Source organism: Canis lupus, chromosome X (assembly GCF_011100685.1).
Source record: "Canis lupus familiaris isolate Mischka breed German Shepherd chromosome X, alternate assembly UU_Cfam_GSD_1.0, whole genome shotgun sequence".
NCBI classification, from domain to species: domain Eukaryota; kingdom Metazoa; phylum Chordata; class Mammalia; order Carnivora; family Canidae; genus Canis; species Canis lupus.
Window position 1 is genome coordinate 85,419,626 of NC_049260.1, and position 20,333 is coordinate 85,439,958.

At 35.0% G+C, this 20,333-nt stretch overlaps 1 protein-coding gene across 1 annotated transcript in view; it reads left to right on the top strand.

The window, feature by feature from the left end:
• ALG13 (ALG13 UDP-N-acetylglucosaminyltransferase subunit) overlaps window positions 1-20,333 on the top strand; it is a 72,918-nt gene that overhangs the window by 8,975 nt on the left and 43,610 nt on the right. The window contains 8 exon segments of the mRNA XM_038588101.1: window positions 12,303-12,336; window positions 12,339-12,402; window positions 12,405-12,457; window positions 12,459-12,662; window positions 13,222-13,305; window positions 15,346-15,396; window positions 16,124-16,170; window positions 17,942-18,014. Of these exon segments, the coding sequence (XP_038444029.1) occupies window positions 12,303-12,336; window positions 12,339-12,402; window positions 12,405-12,457; window positions 12,459-12,662; window positions 13,222-13,305; window positions 15,346-15,396; window positions 16,124-16,170; window positions 17,942-18,014 (610 nt within the window).

The window sequence follows — 20,333 nt, forward strand, 5'->3', positions numbered from 1 at the left end:
TAAAAAAAGGCAATATAAAAATGTGTACCACCACTTTGATAGTTTGAGGAAGTTTTTTCTGAGACTGAAAAGTTAGTAATGACTAGAAGTAATGTAGACATTTTTCTTGGCCCTTTTTTATGGTATAAGCATTTAATCACTGATTTGTTCAAAATGTAAAATTTTCAGACATGACCAAAAATCTGTATATAACCTACGTAATGAGATGTATGGACAGACTATTTGAAACTGATTTTGGGGAAAGATTTGGAATCGGTGGTCCAGATAATAGTGTGGTAACCTGTTTTTCTGCTGTACAGCCAATACTATATTTTTGTGAAGGAGTGGGAAATGGAAAATAATAATAGTTAACACCTGTTGTGTGCTTAGTATGTATCAGATACTATTTAAAGTTGCTCAGGGGCTCCTGGGTGGCTCAGTTGGTTAAGTGTCTACCTTTGGCTCAGGTCATGATCTCAGGGTCCTAGGATTGAGCCCCACACCTGCTTCCCTGTTTAGTAGGGAGTCTGCTTCTCTTACTCTCTCCTTCTGCCCCTCCCCCCCAACTTGTGCTCACTGTTGCTCTCAAAAAATCTTAAGATTATAGGTACAAAGTTATTAAATCTTTACAATAACCATATGAAATAGCTATTAATTGCCCATTTTGCAGATGAGGAACCTAAGCTCAGAACATAATGCAAAAAGGAAGTTTTATGCTATGTAAGTGTCTGATGGACTGGGAATTGTAATTGTTGGAATGCTTATTTCCATTGTATTTCCATCATTTATGGTGACAGGACAGAGTATTTGAAGTTAGAGGACTATTCCAAGAAATTTTGGTTGTATGATCATCATAGATCTAGGAGTTATTTCAGTTTTAGTTATTGTTAGAAATATATTAGTTATTTCAGTTTTAGTTCTTGTTAAAAGCATACTGAAAGCTACTCAAAATCAATGCAGAGAAACTCTCCTGGGTGGTTTGCCTGGTTGCAAGTTACTTACTGGCTCTTTTGTTTTTTCTGAATACCATTTTAGGTTCTATTTTTGCTCGTTTTCTTTATATGTATTTTTCTTGATACTTTTCAACACTCCCAGAGCTGCTATTGATGCTCCTATTCTATATCCGCCACCTCTGATTTGAGCTCCTGAAGGGTATTTCCAGTTACTTACTGGTCATTTTTGTCTGTTAATTCTCTTAAGCATGGTAAACTTAATGCGCTCCAATCTAAATCCTATTTCTCCTATCCTTCTGAGATATTGGTAGTATTATGTTTAGTCTTACAGGCTTATATCTCTAACCCTTTATATCTGATTGATCACCAGGTTTTTTTTAGCTTTACTTTCTAAATGTCTCGAGCCCATTTATTTGCTCATTTAGTCTTTTAATTAATGTAAATGCATAATAAGAATCTACTTGTATAAGCACTCAAGACATGATTCCTGCTCTGGAGGAACTCTTGCTAGTTGAGGAGGAACTGTCTTACTCATTCTTGAATCCTCTGCCTGCAGCACAGTAGGCTTTCCATAAACGATAAATGCACTTCCTCATTGTCTTGATTAGGATTAGGTATTGACTTTAGGAAACACAATAATCTTACACACAATTATTTCATTATAGTCTATCTAGTATGTCTCTTATTCAGAAGAAAGGTGTGACCATCACATTGTATGGTGAAGTTTGTAAGATCAAACATTGACAGGACTGGCATTAAAACATAGCAGTACTGATCCTGTGTAATATCCAAATAGTATTGAAGGGTCTGTCAAATAATGGTACTTATTGTGGATTTTTGGTAAAACATGATGTTAAAAATCAAGGGATCCCTGGGTGGCGCAGCGGTTTGGCGCCTGCCTTTGGCCCAGGGCGCGATCCTGGAGACCCGGGATCGAATCCCACATCAGGCTCCCGGTGCATGGAGCCTGCTTCTCCCTCTGCCTATGTCTCTGCCTCTCTCTCTCTCTCTCTCTCTCTCTCTCTGTGACTATCATAAAAAAAAAAAACCATGATGTTAAAAATCAAGAGGTTTATTAAAGCAGTAGCTATAGTGTTTTCAAGTAAAAGATTACATGGAGAAAGGTTTAAGATAACCACCAAACATTTCATTCCTTGTTAGATGGTTAATTCCTTCATGAGTGCAATCTTTATATTGAATAGAAATTCTAATTTTTTTTAATTGAAATTCTAATTTTTGTGAGGGGCTAGACAGAAGGTAAACCTAGCTTGCTTCAAACAGGAATGAATATATGCTTCTTGGCCCTGATATTGATTCTCAAAATATTTTTAGGGTCTTTTACACTATTAAATGCCATCTGTTTTGTTATTTCACTTTATTATGTTCATGAATTTTTGCCACATCCTGGCCAGAATTATTTTAATTGAATCTGTCATTTTATTTTGATGGTTATAGTCCTGCTCTCTAAGGCTCAAGAGTGAGTATAAGCCTCTGGGTCTTGGAACCCTTCAGAATATTTAGAACTATTGTTTCTGTCAACTAACACGTTTTGCAGTGAATTTCAGGAAGTTTTCCCAGGTACCTTGAGGCTACAGGTTAAGAATCTCCAGAATGAGGCCAACTTAAGTATTTTCATTCCTCGTCCATTAGTACTCTGGTGGTAACTATTAGACTCCTTCATAATGAAGCCTACTGATTAAGTTTAGTAATTGCCAGTTTTACCACAAAACAAATTATAAGCTTACCAAGTTTAACACATACCAAGCACAATTTGAAATTAAATATTCAATTAACTGTAATCCATAATGTGTAGCACTGTTTTCTAATTGATAGAAGGAACTAAATGGAAAATTTTTCGTTTGTAGTCATTATTTTAGAGTATACTAGAATAGGCTATTTGGAAAAGCAATACAGATTTGTACCTTATTTACTATCAGGTGTGCTTCTAATGTATTTGCTGAACTGATAATCACTGTTGGAATGATGTCTGTGAGGCCATATACTGCATCTTTTTTACTATTCATTTCTCCTTTTGTATAGAACATTGGTTCTTTCTCCACTACCAGTGTGCAGTGGGTGGATAGTACATTCCCCAAATTTTAGGAATGAAAAACATTCTTAAATCCTCTGCCTAAGTAATTTTCTGGATCTCAGTTTTCCCATTTGTGAATTAGTAAAACTGAGTTTCTTCATAGGTGATTTCTAAGACATAAAACCAATTATGTGGCATGTTTGAAAATAAAAAATGTCATTGAAATAATACATTTTCCCAGTTAGAGTTTTTAAGAAGAGTAGACTTAGAGATATTTACGTGGAATTTACAGTATATACTCCTAAATGATACAGAAAGCAGTTTTCATAGAATTTCATATTTAAATTCATAGTCTCTAGTTAGGGTTATAGTTAGAGAATTAAGGATTATTTAGAGATTTAAGGGAGCTCCTCAAAACAAGAGTGTTCTGGTCATTATTCTCCTTTCCTTCAATCCCCTATATGTTGTTAGACTAGACACTGTAAGTATCTTGAATAAAAAAACAACCCCTGATATTTCTGTGCCATTATGATGCATTTTTAAACAAAATATTACTTTACTTTTTTCCCCTAATCTATATTAGAGTGCTTCTGATGGAAGTGGGGAAGAGAAGGAAATAAAAGCAAATGGCTCTTGGTAATATTTCTTTTATTTTGCATATCCTTAGGCTCACTGCTCTGGGAAATCAATTCTTTTTTGTCTCTCTGCTAAAGCTTGAGGAGAGAGGTTGAATAGGGTCCTTTGGCCAAATTTTGTTTTGGAAAGATTGTGTTCCCTTATGAATCCTGCTTTGTTCATCTTGTTTAAATATCTACTACGAAAAGTAGCAACAGGTTCTAGTACCAGGGTGCTGTTAAAAATGTTTTCAAAATGTTTACTATTTTATTTTTTTTAGTAATGAAAAACCTTAAAAGGGCCAGTAGAGTTATTTAATACCCCAGTTGTCTCCATGTTCTATTTTGCTACTAAAAATAAGTGAAATATGATTTTTAGTGCTAAAGATTTTTTTTTGGTACTGATTGCCTTGCAGCAGTTGCTCATAAGTTGTTACATACATGTGATTGTCATTTTAATTTTTTCCAGTTAAAGATAAAATTGACAACATTGTTTAAGGTTTAAGGTATATGATGTAATGATTGGGTGCATGTTTATATTGCAAAATGATTACCACAATAAGTTAGTATTCATTACCACACATGGTTATAAATTTTGATACCTTTAAAAATCTAGGTCTGTTTATTTCATTTGCAAGGTAAGATTAACTCATTTTTGTATGAGCCAGTCAACCCCACAATTTGCCAGTATAATAGGTTAATCCCTCTACAAGCTATTTTTATGGTTAATGTTGATCACAAATTTGCCCATCTAAAGGGAGGTCAAACAAATCAACAGATTTGTTATCCACCATTGAATCACAGTTCCTTAGACCAGAAAGAGAGCTTAGACATGCAGCACATCTTCACTTTATAAATGAGGAAACTGACTCAAAATGGCATAACCAAATTCATAATACTCTTCATGTTAGTTACCATGTTGCCTCTCAAAATAGTAACTCAGAAGCCTCATGTCCTATATACGTTTATAATTAAACCTTGTGTATCACAGATAATGTATGCTTTAAAATTTTTTTCAGGCAAGTACCTCATTTATTTTTTTTTTTAAGTACCTCATTTAATTAGTTGAAACTTGAAGGAGTGTTATCTTAGAACTAGTATTGTGTTGTACTATAGAGAATTTCCCTATTTGATTAGTGAAGAAATAAGAATTCTACAAATTAAAACAAGTCATATTTGCAGGTTAAATTACAATATAAAAAGTAGTAATTATAAAATTAAAGCACATCAGTTTCATAACAAGTCAAATAATGTTCATTATTTTAAGTTGATTTGATTTCTTAAATATGTTCTTTTAATCTGTACCAGAGTACAGTGCCTGAAAGTTTTTAAGGCAGTTACTTTTCTTTCCATTACTTTTGGAAGTGAAAGAAACTTAGGGTTGGGGAAAGCTGCTCTGGGGAGCTATATTTGACCTTTGACTTGATTTCCAGTAGAATTTAGGTGAAATTGTTCTGGTTCTTCCCTTTTGTTTGCTTTTGACCAAAGAGTTTCTTAGTGAATTGTTTTGTCAGGTAGCAGCTAACAGTAGTAAATAATAAATTAAGCACTTTTGCGCTAAGTGCTTAACATTCAGTACCTTATGTAATTATTCCAGCAACCGTAGGTATAGATGACAAAAAAATTTGTACAGCAACATTTTTCAAATTTTGAAACAATTTAAAAGCAGTAGCTATTATACATTAAAAACTATTGCTGGGTCACTTGGGTGGCTCAGTCAGTTAAGTGTCTTCAACTCAAGTAATGGTTCCAGGAGTCCTGGGATTGAGCCCCGCATGGGACTCCCTGCTCAGCAAGAAGTCTGCTTCTCTCCATCTGACTTCCCCCTTGCTCATGCTTGCTTGCTTGCTTTCTTTCTTTGAAATGAATAATAAAACCTTTAAAAAGAAAACCTGTTAATTTGAATGCTAAAGTTCCCTGCCTAACTTTGATGGCTTTTCCCAAATCTTCAGAAAGATTTGGAAAGTTTTTGTAAAAGATTCCCCTATGGAAAAGATCATTGCAAAAAAGGAAAAGATCATGTCAAAGTTAAGCAGGGAACTTTAGCATTCCTTACAGCCTTTAATACTGCTAATGGGCATTGTGAACTCAAGGACTGGGTTATAGTGTGCAGTGTTTGCTGAAATTTTCGCCTTGAAACTCTTCAGGGGTGATTATTAATAGTTTGTAAAACAACATTGTTGGAGAGCACTAGTTCCCAAAGTGGTCCTGGACCAGCAGCATCAGCATCACCTGAGAACTTGTTAGAAATTCTTGGGACCCAACCCAGACCTGAATCCGCGTCTTGGATGAGGTAATCTGTTTTAATGGAGCCCTTCTACTGTTCTAGAGGTTTACAGGATTGGAGTAGTTTAATGTAGAAGAATAGTAAGCCAATGGGGAATTTTAAGTGCAATAAGGTACTTTGAAGGACAGTATTAAATAATATGAAATGGCTTTTAAATACAGGATGAAGTCTACTATTGTCCTGCAGGTCTTTTTAAAAAGTCCTATTGTACTAATCTGGGGAATGTAACCTGTACTAACCACCTCTGAACCTTCATTCATCTTTTCTTTTTTGATAAGTGATTCCTCTTTATAATAATTGTATAAAAGTCAGACAATATATAGTCCTTGTACTGTTACTGATGGGATGTGAAAACCTGGACAAATTTCATAATTAATTGAAACTCCATCTGTAAAATAGGTCCCTTGTAGCTAAAAAATTCTATTTATTTTCCCATTTTATTATGCTATCGTATCTTTGCTTATTGAGTATGTTTAAAAATTTTTATTTAAAATTATACATGTAAATAGTATAAAATACTTAAATTCTATAAGAATACTTAATTCTATAAGATGTATAACAGCAGTTCTATGTCCCATTTTTCCCCATCTCTGATCCTGCTTTCTTTAGTCAGCCATATTACATTTTATGTTTTGTAAGCAAATATGTTCAGCCTAGTTTTCATCATTTTGATTTTTTTAAAAGATTCTACCCATTTATTTGACAGCACACAAGCAGGGGGAGCAGAAGCAGGCTCCCTGCTGAAGGAGCCTGATTTGAGGCTCGGAGCTGATTCCAGGGCCCAGAGATCATGACCTGAACTGAAGGCAGACACTTAACTGAATTGAGCCACCCAGGCACTCCTATTTTTTAAAATTTAAATGTATAGACTGGCTAGTATGGAGGAGGAGGTTTTATCTTCCTGTTCTCTTCCACATTAAGAAGTCTGTAGATGGTAAATAAAAAAGAAACATTTATTTTAATCAGTTCTTGTGAGTTTTGTTCTCAGTGTTAACATGATTAAGTACAATATTCACATTTGAGTCATGTAGTCCATGTTCATTGATTACATACCCTTTTCTATAAAACTGCTTTACCTTATTTTTTCTGTTTTCATTTGCTCGATTTTTAAAAAAGATTTTATTTATTCATGAGAGACAGAGAGAGAGAGAGAGGCAGAGACACAAGCAGAGAGAGAAGCAGGTTCCATGCAGGGAGCCTGACGTGGGACTAGATCTTGGGACTCCAGGATCACCACGCCCTGGGCTGAAGGCAGCACTAAACCGCTGAGCCACCCGGGCTGCCCTCATTTGCTTGATTTTCTATAATAAAAATATTCCCTAATGGTCCCAAAAGAGATACACATCTTTCCTAGTCTGTTTAAATAGATTACACAATCTATTTCTATCTGCAGCTTTGATTATTTATTTATTTATTATTATTTATTTTTGAAATGTCTGTGCTGGAGTTCTGTGCCCTTTTATGTGAACTGGTCGTTCTCTAGTCCTGAATATCTGTCCTCCAGGGATTTCCTCTTCACCCTTATCCTAGAAATTTCTTTTGCTTCTCTCTTGCATTGAATCTTCTGTTTTTAGGACTCTGTGCCCCCTTCCTTTGCGGTTTAACTTTGTTATTTTGGTTTCAAATATTCTTCATAGCTTTCTGAGAAAAGATGATACTTTTTAAAAAAATCTTTCGTATTTGGAAACACTTCTACTTCCATCTGATTGATAGCTTGGTATAGAGTTCAAAGTTGGAAATAGTTTTCCCTCACATTACTGAACTTTATTTTTTTTCTAGCTTCTAGTTATTCTTTTGAGAAGTTTATTGTTCATATGTGTGATCTTTTGTATATGACCCATTTTTCCTCTCTGCAAGCTTTAGAATCTTTATCCCTGACTTCAGAAGTAGTACGTGCATTACTGATCTTTTTTGCTTTTATTGTTCTGGCTACTTCATGGAGTTTTTCGATCTAAATATGGGTATTCATTCCTGCACTGCTAGTATTTTCCTTTCGTCATCATCATCACCATCATTTCTTTCCTTCCACTTTTTTTTTGGGGGGGGGGTACCTGTTGGTTAGATGTTGGTCATCCAGTAGTCTTCTAATTTTCTTCTTTTTTCTGTTCAATCTTCTCCATTCTGTGAACTCCTCAACTCTAAATTCGTTCTGCTACTTTTTGTTTTATTTAGTTTTCAATTTAAATACAGCAGAATCAGGGCACCTGAGTGGCTCAGTCAGTTGAGCGTCTGCCTTCGACTCTGGTCATGATCCCATGGTCCTGGAATCAAGTCCTTCATTGGGCTCCCTCCTCAGCATGGAGTCTCCTCCCTCTGCCCCCCCCCCCCACTTGTGTGCATGCACATGCTCTCTCTCAAATAATAAAAAATAAATACAGTAAAATTGGCATTTTTCTTGTATAGTTGTATAAATTTTGACAATTGTGTAATTGTGTAACCACTACCACAGTCAAGATACAGAATACTCATATCACCCCCGTACATCCCTTTCTAGTCCACTTTTTCCTACAGCCCTAACTACTGGCAGCAACTGATCCTGTTTTCCCTTTCTTGTAGTTTTGGTTTTTCCTGTATGTCATAAATGCCGTCATACAGCATGTAGCCGTTTGAATCTATCTACTTTTACTGAATATGGTTTGAGATTCATGCATGTACATTCATGCATGCATATTCATACATCATTTTTTATTACTGAAGAGTATTCTATTGTATGGATGTACCAGATTGACCATTTACCAATTGAAGGATGTTTGGATTGTTTCCAGTTTGCGGTGAATCATGATTATGAATAAAACTGCTATAAACATTCATGTACGGGTTTTTGTGTGAGCTGAAATTTTCATTTCTCTTGGGTAGATAATGAGAAGTGGAATTGCTGGGTTATGTGGCAACTCTTGTGTTTATAGAAAGTACTAAACAATTTTTTTAGAGTGGCTGTACTATTTTATATTCATACCAGCAACATATGAGAGTTCCAGTTGCTCTGCATCCTTGTCAACACTTGTTACCAGTTGAAAAAAAATTTCATTTTAAAATGTATGTAATGGTATCTCATTAGTGACATACAAATGGCCAATAGACCCATGAAAGGTTTTCAGCATTGTTAACCATCAGGAAAATACAAAACAAAACAATGAGGTACCACTTGATACCCACTAGAATGGCTATAGTCAAGAGATGGACAGTAATTATGGATAAAATGTGGAAAAATGGGAACCCTCATTTACTACTGAGGAGAATCTAAAATGGTGCAGCTGCTGTGCAAGACAGTCTTGACAGTTGCTCAAATGATTAATCATAGATCCAGCAACACCATTCCTAGGTGTTATCCAGGAGAATAGAAACCTGTCCAAACAAAAACTTGCACATGAATGGTTATAACAACATTAGTCATAAAAAGCCAAAAAGTGGGAACAACCTAAATGTCTACTAATTGATGACTGGATAGATAAAATATATTTTTGAAGATTTTATTTATTTATTCATGAGAGGCAGAGAGAGGGAAAGGGAGAAGCAGGCTCCATGCAGGGAGCCCAATTTGGGACTCGATCCTAGGACTCCCAAGATCACACCCTGAGCTGAAGGCAGACGCCCAACCACTGAGCCACCAAGGCATCCTGATTAAATGTAGTTTATAGGATTGAAATACTCATAAATGCTACAACATGGGTGAACTTATTTTTTTAAATTTATTTTGTTTTCAATGGAAAAAGGTTTTATTAAAGCATGGGGAGAAGACCAGTGGGCAGAAAGAGCTGCGCATGGGAGAACCTTTAAAACCTCCTGCTAAGTGAAAGAAGCCAGCTACACAGGAACATAAATTGTATGATTCTGTTTACTGAAATGTGTGGAATAGGCAAATACAGAGACACAGAAAGTAGATTGGTTGCCTAGAGTTGGTGGGCATGGGGGATTAGGTTGGTGGTTATGGGATGTGGTTTTATTTGAATGTAATGAGAATGCTTTCAAATAGACTGCTGATGGGTAACAACTCTGTAAATGTACTAAAAATTATTGAAGTGTGCACTTAGAGTGAATTGTATGGTATGTGAATTAAAAAGCTGTTAGAAATCGTCACTTTTAAGTGCATGATAATTTTTAGTGAATATACAGAAGTGTGTAAACATCATAAAACCGTCTTAGAACATTTTTTATCACACCAAAAAAGATCCTTTGTGCTTGTTTGCAATTAATGCTTATTCACACCCAACCCCAGGCAGCCACCAATCTGCTTTCTATCTCTATAGATTTGCCTTTTTGATGTATTTTCATATAAATTGAATCCTGTATCTTTTGGAATCAAACCCCTTTTACATCTAGCTTCTTTTACTTCGGTTTCAATTTCTCCACATCCTTGCTGACACTTTTTTGCCTGTATTATAGCCGTGCCAATAGGTGTGTTTTGATATTTCATAATGGTTTTAATTTGTACTTTCCTAATGACTAGTGATGTTGAACATCTTTTTAGCTTATTAGCCATTTCTATATTTTCATATGTAGTCATGTCATTTGGGCATTTATTTAATTGTGTTGTTACTGACTTGTGAATTCTTTTTATATATTTGATGCAAAGCTTTTTAGTCAGATATGGGATATGTTAATATTTTATTCCAATCTGTGGCTTGTATTTTCATTTTCCTAACCATGTCATTTGCAGATCAAAAGTTTTAAATTTTGATCAAGTCCAATTACTCATTTTCTTTTTATTATATTTTAAGAACTCTGCTTAACTCAAGGTCTTGAAGATTTTCTCCTATGTTTTCTTCCGAAAGTTTTGAAGTTTTGGTCTGCATTTAGGCCTTTGATCCATTTTAATTATATAAAATGTGAGGTATAGGTTAAAGATCATTGTTTTATATGAATGCCATTGTGTAGCACCATTTGATGAAAATACTGTCTGTTGAACTGCTCTTGCATCTTTGTCAAAAATCCATTAACCGTATTTGTGTGGGCCTTTCTGTGTGCCTTCTCTGTGTACTTTTGCTTTGTCTCCTTTTTGTTTCTTTCCCCTTTTTGTCTTATGGTCTCTAATTTCTCTTTGTTTCCTGCTCTTTCTTCTATTAGTTTTCTAGTTCTTTTTTCCTCTCACAGTTTTCCCTTCATCATAATGAAGTATGTGGATTAGTATTAATTGAAGTTTTATGTACCTTAATTTTAGTTTCAATAGCAATACATGTGAAGAATGCGAAGAATATATGTGAAGCATTTTTTCCTAGAAGTAATCTTTTTCATTATAACATTTAATTTTTCTCAATGAATTTGTGGCCTTAGAAAAAGTTGGTGATCCCTCTTCCCAAACCATGTTTCAGGACTTTTTCAAAAGGCGTAATTTCCTTAGTGTTCTGGTTTCTTTAAAAAAGAAATTAATTAAGATAACTTCAAATTGATACGCTAAAGGAAGTCAAAATTTTATTCTTTATTTAAACCATGTTTTTATTTAATTCTTAAATTATAGGATTATTGATGTGTTTCTATAGGCAGGGCAGTCATGAATACCACTGGATCCACAGATAGAAGAAAAGCAATTTTCAAAGCAGCTTAATTTTGCAATTTCCCCAAGCCAACATTTTTTAAATTTATTTTTTAACACTTAAGTAAAAGAAAGGGACTTGATTTGGTATTTAAATAAAAAGGAGACACTTGACAGTGGAATCAAGTAATGTAAATGATCAGTCCTATTTTTTGAGCCTTACAAATAAGCCGTATTTACTTTGGTTTTCTTAGAACCCAGAGTAGTTTTTCCAGAAAATTGCCCTAATAATACATGGAAATAGTCTTATGTTCAACACCTCTAATGCTGTGCCCCACAGCATTTTAAATGTATTCTGTTAGAAAGTTTGTGGGTAAGACATTCCTTTCATGCTGCTTCAGTTTAAACTTTGTTTCCAGTTTCTAAAAAACACTTTCTACGTTTTCTTTTTGTTAATGCTATACAGTAATTTGGGAATATTAGTCAAGAATTGTATCAGTGTTTCCTAATACAGTAAATGGATTTAGTTTCTGTGATCTTAGCAGAGGGTTATTATCCAGTAGAACCAAATGAGATTACTTAAACTTACTAGCTAGTGAGTTCTATCTTTTTTTCCTCTCATCTCCATGAAATTATGAGGGGAGCAGGGAACTTGGGCAGAGACTAGTTGGAAATTTGGGCAGAAATCTTAACGCGATATAATGTGGGCCAGGCTGCATCATATACACCTGAGCCTTGTTGCAGTCCTATTGCAGCCTCGTGCAGCAGTTGCCCTGAGTTAAGCTGCAAACTCGGCTTCCTTTTGGTCCCAAAGCTCAGCTGCTTGTGCATATTTCTCTCAACCTTGGGCTGATTGCATTAATCCAATCCTTCCTCAACAGGTATCTCCCCAAGTGCTTTCTCCCATGTCCTCTCAAGTCCCGTTCTCTATTCCTAGGAGCATCGGCTCTTTCTCTTCTTTTCACAGGGTCCCGACTTGTCCCAGGCAAGCCAGCCCTTTGCTTCTCCTGCTCCTGAGAAGTGCCAAGATTCTGCAGTGCTGACTTCAACTGCCTTCTCATCCCTAGACTTGGGCTGCTTTCCGGATACCTGCATAAGCAAGCCCTTGTCACTGCTACCTATTCCTACCTGCACCCTGCTTTTCCTTCTTGCCACATTTGTGTTTCTTCCTCCTCCCCCTGGCAAAATGCATAAAGGATGGAAAAAGTTCTGCGGCCAGAAGTCTCTGAATGAGGCATCAATGGATGACTACTTAGGCAGCTTAGGGCTGTTTCGAAAGCTGACTGCCAAGGATGCCTCTTGCCTCTTTCGGGCTATTTCGGAGCAGGTAAAAGGAAAACAAGTATATTTTCCCTATACTGAGTTTTCAGGGTTTGACACATGGCATGATACTGGAGCTAGAAGACCTGTAGCTCACCAAAAAAAAAAAAAAAATACCCTTTTCTCTTTCCTAGTAAAGACTTCCAGGCCTGTCTGCCACTTATTAGCTTGGTGTATGCCTTTGCTGATGTGCCCAAATATATTGCTGTGCCTCTGCTGTCTTTTCTGTTTTCTAAATGCCAGTTTGGAATGTAGGAGAGCTAAGAATAGAATTACAGAAAACTTTGAAATCCTGATCTTTTATAAGGATCTTTCTCTAAATTTTATGCCTAAGGAAAAATTTATAGGTTGTGCCATAAGGAGTAGAAAAAGGGTGGGGGTGGTAACCATCTCTCCCCAATCCCACTAAAGATGGCAAAAACATATTTTAGAAAGGTCAGTACTTAATTTCCCAATTTCCTACATATGTTTTGAACAAGGGGGACGTAGTGTCCAGTTCATTGTTTTAATTTAAAAGCTATTTCAAATGACTGTTGACAGTGAGCTGGTCTTTCTCTTCTTTTTAGTTGTTTTGCAGCCAGGTCCATCATTTGGAAATCAGGAAGGCTTGTGTGTCATATATGAGAGAAAATCAACAAACTTTTGAGTCTGTAAGTAGAATATATGTGCAAAGTAAAGATGTCAGTAGTGTGTGTAGCAAATAGGAAGTGAACTTTGAACCATCTATGTAATGAAAATTATGTCATGCAATCTCCTCACAAGAGCAAATACTTATTTTCAGCTGCCTTCCCCCTAGCTAGCATACTTCTGGACTGCCTCTAGAATTAAATTGTTCTGTACTCTATAAGTTAAGAAAAAAAAAGTCCATTTGTATCCTTTCTACTATTTTCTACTCCCCACATACTCCCCTATAATCTCCCAAGTCCTAAAAAGGCATATTTTGACTGCTATTCTGTATTATGCATACCACTGTTTTCTTGTCAATCATAGTTGACAAAAAGTGTGGCTGTGTTAACATTTTTTAATGTATGCTTCCAAGTATGTATAAATGGGAAACCCCTCTGTTAATTTTATGAAGAATCTTAACCTAATTGTAGGGAAGCAAACTAGTTCTTAACATTAATCTTTTCATGTGACAAACTGGTAATTGGTGCTCTGCTATTAATGATTGGCTTTAAAACAACTTTTAGAAGACATCTTTGTATACTTTGGAATATTTGAATTCTTGTTAACAGAATGAGGTTTTACCAAGGTCTTATTTGTAGTGTGCCCTTTTATGTGGCTTAAAAGAAACATTCTTAGCCCTTCCAGTACAATTTGTTTTCTTCTGACTGTAAGTTATGGGTATTTGCCTGCTGTTCGAGGTTTACTCTTAATTTTCCCCAACAGGTTTCAGTGAATTTTAAAACTATGTGAAGGCTTCTTGACTTTAAACTTATTACCTAGGAGTTAATTAGAGACTTTACCACACCTGGCAAAAGGATTATTCCTGAAATTACTTCAAATGCAAGACCATGGTGTAAAACAGTGCATCTCAAGTATTTTTGTGCATACAAATCACCTGGAGATCTTGTTAAGGTGCAGATTCTGATTCAGTAGTTCTGAGCTGGGGCCCGAGATTTTCTGCATTTTAACAAAACTGCCAAGTGATGCTTGCTTTTGTTTGTGATACAGTAATAGTAGCCATATTTTGAATAACAAGATTTGTGTAAAATTTTACAACTTACATGGATAAATCTCAATGATTATTCCAAGGGAAAGAAGGCAGATCCTCCCCAAAGTATATACTGTATGATTTCCTTTATATAAAACTCTAGAAAATGCAAACCAGTCTATAGTGATAGAAATCAGATCAGTAGTTGCTTGGGGGTCAGTGGAGTTTTAGAGGGACACAGGAAAACTTACGGGGGTGATCGATCTATTCACTACCTCAATTGTCATGATGGTTTCATGGGTACATACATATGTCAAAATGTATTTGATTCTGCCATTTAAATATGAGCAGTTTGTTATATGTCAGTTTATCTCAAGTTGTTTAAAAAGGGATTGAGCAAAATCAAAAAAATTGATCTTTAAGTCTAGTAATATATGTACACGGAAGTAGACATATATTCTATTCTTCGAGTTTATTGAGGTATATTTTACACACGATAAAATTCACCATTTTAAGTTTAACACTTTGCGATTTGGCAATAATATATAGTCCTGCAACTGCCACTGAAATCAAGATACCAAACATTTCTATTATCTCAAAAATTCCCTTGTGCCCTAGGTTTTTCTGAAACTAATAAAATTCCCTTTAAAGTTCCTCAGTTTAACTTTGCAAAAAAATGCATGTCTCCGATCAGATTTAAAATCCTTGTAATTATTGGGCTTGCATGATTTATGGAAATTGTCAAGTTATTTAAGTTGGCATTTCAAAAGAAACTAAAAGGTATTCTCATTTGCTGAAATGCACTGGTATGTGGATAAGCCAGGACCATTTCCTAAGATAGTTTTATACTCCAGCTTTTCTCCACTCCTAACTTTTGTGTATGTGCAAATCTTCTTGAGGTGCTGTGCAAAATAGTTATTTAATACCATAATTGTTGAGCTGAACAAAACCCCATTGGAGGATAATATTGCAGAATATAATCAGATTTTAGTAATGCTGTGTATTTGGTTAAGTCAAGTTTGTTTTATTTTTGAAGTATGTGGAGGGATCTTTTGAGAAATACCTGGAACGGTTGGGAGATCCCAAGGTAAGATCAAATACGGGAATTTAATCTTTTCAGAGTATTTGGAATAGTAAACCTAAATATTCATTCAGCTGTGTCGCGTTAGCTAGATGCAACCTATTTTCTTAAGTAGCCAGCTGTGTTGAATCAGATTTTGCAAAACCTAGAGCTGGCAATTGACTTACTGTTTTGTGTTGAATGTTGAGAATTGTGTGTCAACAACTTTATCATCCATAGATTTTTTGCATATAAGACAAGCCTAAGCCTTTTCACTTTAATGGGGGTGGAGGGATGGTAATGAATATTAGTAGGAAGTCATTAGTATTTTTTTATTAAAAAATTCCCCTGATTTGTAGCTATCCTTTTATGTAAAAGTAAATTCTGTACATATACTTAACTAAAGATAATTTTTGTGATTATTTCCATAGTTCTGGACTTAGCATTTATGAAGTACCCTGCTAACTTCTATTCTTAACACTAATTCAATTTTTATTGTGCCTTTTAAATTTCTCATATTAACTGTGCTTGTTACTTAATAGCTAACTGAGGTCTTTAGGACTATGTTTTTCAGAAAAGTTTATGTTCATGAGTAATACAGTATCCCAAACCTCAAAGCAAGTTATAGTGTGTTCTACAAATTCTTTATCTAAAACAGTGCTAAACATCTAAAATAACAATGTTGAACTTGCAAAAACTTTTATATTTTAGTTACAGAATGTTTTTAAAAAGTTTATGTACTATTTATATTTAGGAAAGTGCTGGCCAGCTGGAAATAAGAGCTCTTTCTCTAATTTATAAGTAAGTTAAATCTTTTTTTAAAGACTGAGTGTGTATATATGATTGTGTATAGTTTCTGTTCAAGTCTTTTGGGGATTTGGAAAATTTGGATTTAATGTAATGATACATAAAATGAAGAAGTCTAAGCACAGTTAATTGGTGTTAATTTTTGGATGGAGAGCCTCTTAGCATTTGTAACCGTTTGAATGAAATCAAGGACTTTAAGAACTGCTGGTATTCCTGTAGGAAATCAATGTGTTTCTTAGAATTCTTCTGTTTTTAACTTTGTACCTTGCATGCATCTTCACTGGGGCAGTATATACGCTTCCAAGAGGGTAGAAATTGGTTCTTCAAGACAAAAAGATATTAGATACTATAGTGGTTTGTGGTTCTTCAAAGGATTACATTACCTAAATAGATAGTATATCTGTGCTATTAAAATTTCAGAGGGAAAGTAAAAAGACTTTTTAAGGAGATGATAATGGAACAGTTTGAGAAATATTGCTCTATCACTTTGGTCATTAAAACAGCAAAAGTGGCATTTCTGGAAGCTGTGCAGTTTTGGAAAATAGTTATATTTATAGGGTAGAGGCTAGTAGAAATATTGTTCATTTGAGGAAGTTGATTTCTATACATAAGACTCCTTTGCAGTTTTTTACAATAGTGAGATGGCATATATTTTAGTAAAGGCCGAATCCTCCTATCATGAGTACTCATTCAAGTTCAGTGTTTTGCACCCTGTTCATTTCTCACTAAATCCATCCAGAAATGGTATAGAAGAGGCATTGGGCAGGTAGCTAATCAGTTGTTTCTTTTAAGTTAAGAGCTAGCTTCATTTTATTAAAGATTTTATTTATTCATGAGAGACACAGAGAGAGGCAGAGACCATAGACAGAAGGAGAAGCAGGCTCCTCCAGTGGAGCCTGACATGTGGGACTCGATCCTGGGTCTCCGGGACCATGTCCTGAGCTGAAGGCAGATGCTCAACCACTGAGCCACTCAGGCATTCCAAGAGCCAGGTTTCATTTTTATTTATTTTTTAAAGATTTTATTTATGAGAGAGAGAGAGAGAGAGAGAGACAGGCAGAGGGAGAAGCAGGCTCCATGCAGGGAACCTGACATGGGACTCGATCCTGGGTCTCCAGGATCACACACACCCTAGGCTGAAGGCGGCACTAAACTGCTGAGCCACCGGGCTGCCCCAAGAGCCAGCTTTTAAATTTGCCTTCTGTGTATGTATGCCCCTCAAGCTAAGAATTTTTTTAAAAGTTTTTAAATGGTTGAATCAAAACTAGAATAATGTTTCATGGGATGTGAAAATTGTATGAAATTCAAATTTCAGTGTCCATAAGTTAAATTTTACTGGAACAGTTGTGTACTGGTTTATCATGGTCTGTGGCTGCTTTAATGCTACAAAGTTATAGTTGAGTAAACCGTATGGCCTGCAAAAGCTGAAATGCTTATTCTCTGGTCTTTTACCAAGTAAAATTTGCTAGCCCATGCTTTAAATGAGTGGGGAGTCTCCAACACTCAGAAACATGCATACAGTTGGTAATCTAGTTTATTTACTCCTCCTTTCCCCAAATTAAGGTACATTTTAAAAATCCATAGAACTTTAAGGGCAGTTATAGCTGTCTACTTTGAATTACCATTATTTAGCCTCTTTTAAACATTTGGATTTTTTATATAAATAAGGTGGGCAGTTTGAAAGCCCAAATATTTGTTCTTATAACTATCTCTCGCATATGTTAAATTATCTCTTTTCAACCACCTATGTTTTCTACCCATGTAGTCGGGATTTTATTCTTTATCGCTATCCTGGAAAGCCTCCAACTTATGTCACAGATAATGGCTATGAAGACAAGGTAAGAAGATGAGTGAATGTTTACTAAAATAAAAGAAATTGAATGATGCTGCTGACTTACCAAGATAGTAAGAAATCATCTTTTATTACCTAATTAATGGGAAAACATAGTCTAAATGCCAAGCTTCTCTGCCACCAGCCTTTTTCTCTCCATTCAGTTTTCCTCAGTGTTGTTAGCCACTCTTCTGAACAGACCTGATCTTACTTACTGGATTATTTGAGTACAGACTATACAGTAATTGTGTTTTATAAGTCTTATTTCACACCATGGAGCATAATTCAGGAAACATTTTGATGATCATAAGATAAGACTAGACACTGGGAGAACTGTTAGGATGTTAAAGTAATCTAGACAAAAGACCTGAACCAGGCAAGTGGCATTGGGAATAGAGCAGAATGCAAGAGATAAATTAGAAAGTAAGTATAATAATAAAAAAATAATAAAAAGAAAGTAAGTATAAATTGGGACACCTTGTTTTATAATTGATACTGCCGTCTAATTTGTTTGGCAACATTAAGCCCCTGTAGTGTACCAAGCACTTCACTGGGCTTTGGGGACACCAAATTGAATACAACATAATACTTGTTTTCCAAGGGCTTAACAGATGAACACAGACATGCAAATAGTTAATTGTACAGTGAAATGATAAGTTTCACTTATTATATATAATAGAAGTATGTACAAAGAGCATAGAAGAAAAAGTTCCCTCTGCTTGAGGAAGTTTAGAGAGTTTCATGATGGTAATGATATTTAAATGGAATACCAAAAAATGAGTCAAATAAGTATGAAGGGCAGTCTATTCAGAGGACTTCTGCAAAGGCATGGAAGCAGCAGACCCTTTGGGACTCAAGTAGTTGGGTGGAGAAAGGTCAGTGCTGAAAAGTTAGGCTGGAATTACATAATGCGGGGACCATGCCAAGAATTTGGCTTTTCAGAATAGTCGATTGAAGCTTTTTTCCAATATTTTATTATAAGGATTTTAAAAAATACAGAAGAGCTAAAATAATTTTACAGTGGAAATTCTAATTCCCACCACTTGAATATCCTTATTTTATCACCTGTCTATCCATTTATCAATCTATCTTAATTTTTGGTATATTTCAAAGTAAATTTCAGAGCATTTACAATTGTTCCTAAACACTCATTCAGAGTTTTTAAGCAGGGGTGTGACATAATCAGAGTTCTTTGAGGAAGGAGGAGTGGTAGCTTTTGTATTTTTAGTAATTATATACAGCATTGCCAGAGATGAAATTTAGACATTTAGATCTTTACCAGGACTCTAAACTTGCACTTCAGTTTTTTCCCTTGACATTTATTTTGTGAAAATTTTCATATAGAGAACAATTAAAAGACTTGTAAAAAAAAAAAAAAAAAGACTTGTATAGTGAACATTCATATACCTAGTACCTAGTTCCTACAATTTTACAGCTCCATTTTTAAATGAGTCCTATACATTTTAGAGATATTATTGAGCTAATTAAAGGGAGAACATCACCCATTGGGAAGCAGAAGAATATAAAAGGTGTAAGACCTTTTGAGTATTTGCAACCATGAAAATATCATGTATAATTCTAATCTGTACATGCATACAAAACTAATACTTAGCAGTTGGGCATTTGCATGCACAACATAGTGTATATATGTCTGATTTGCAAATGTATAAAGATTGGGTAGGTATCCTCTATCATTCTCTTTGCATTTATTTATTTTTTATTTATTTTTTATTTTTATTTATTTTATTTATTTTATTTTTTTTATTTTTTATTTTTTTTTTTGCATTTATTTTTTTTAATGTAGATGGGCTCATACTGAACATGTTGTTACTTTTCTTCTCATTTACCCTCATCGGTAGTACAGATCTACCTCATTTTTTCACTAGTTTAATGCCATTACATCCCATCTACTTACCCACAGATATGTATCAGAGAACTATTATTTTATGTTGGGATACCACCAGGAACATAAAAGCCATTTCATGTTTAGTTTTACCTCTTCCAATCAAAATTTAACTTCTTGCCACATGAATAGAGAAATTACACCATTATCTCTGGGTTTTTTTTCCTGCTTGTTTTTTCAGTTCTGGTTAGCTGGATTGCTTTACTCCTTAACAACTGCCTCCAGTTATTGACCTTTCTTAGTTGGAGTTTCCATTTTTTTTTCCAGTCAGTTTTCGAAGTTAAGCTGGGTTTTTTGACTTCTGTTAGGATTTCTGTTAGATTTACCCAGTTTGTAAAAGTTCCCATCTATTTGGAAATTTGTAAATCAGTCCTTGTTTGGTGTATTAATGGGAATGTGACTTAGGCTCACAGTGTAGCCTTG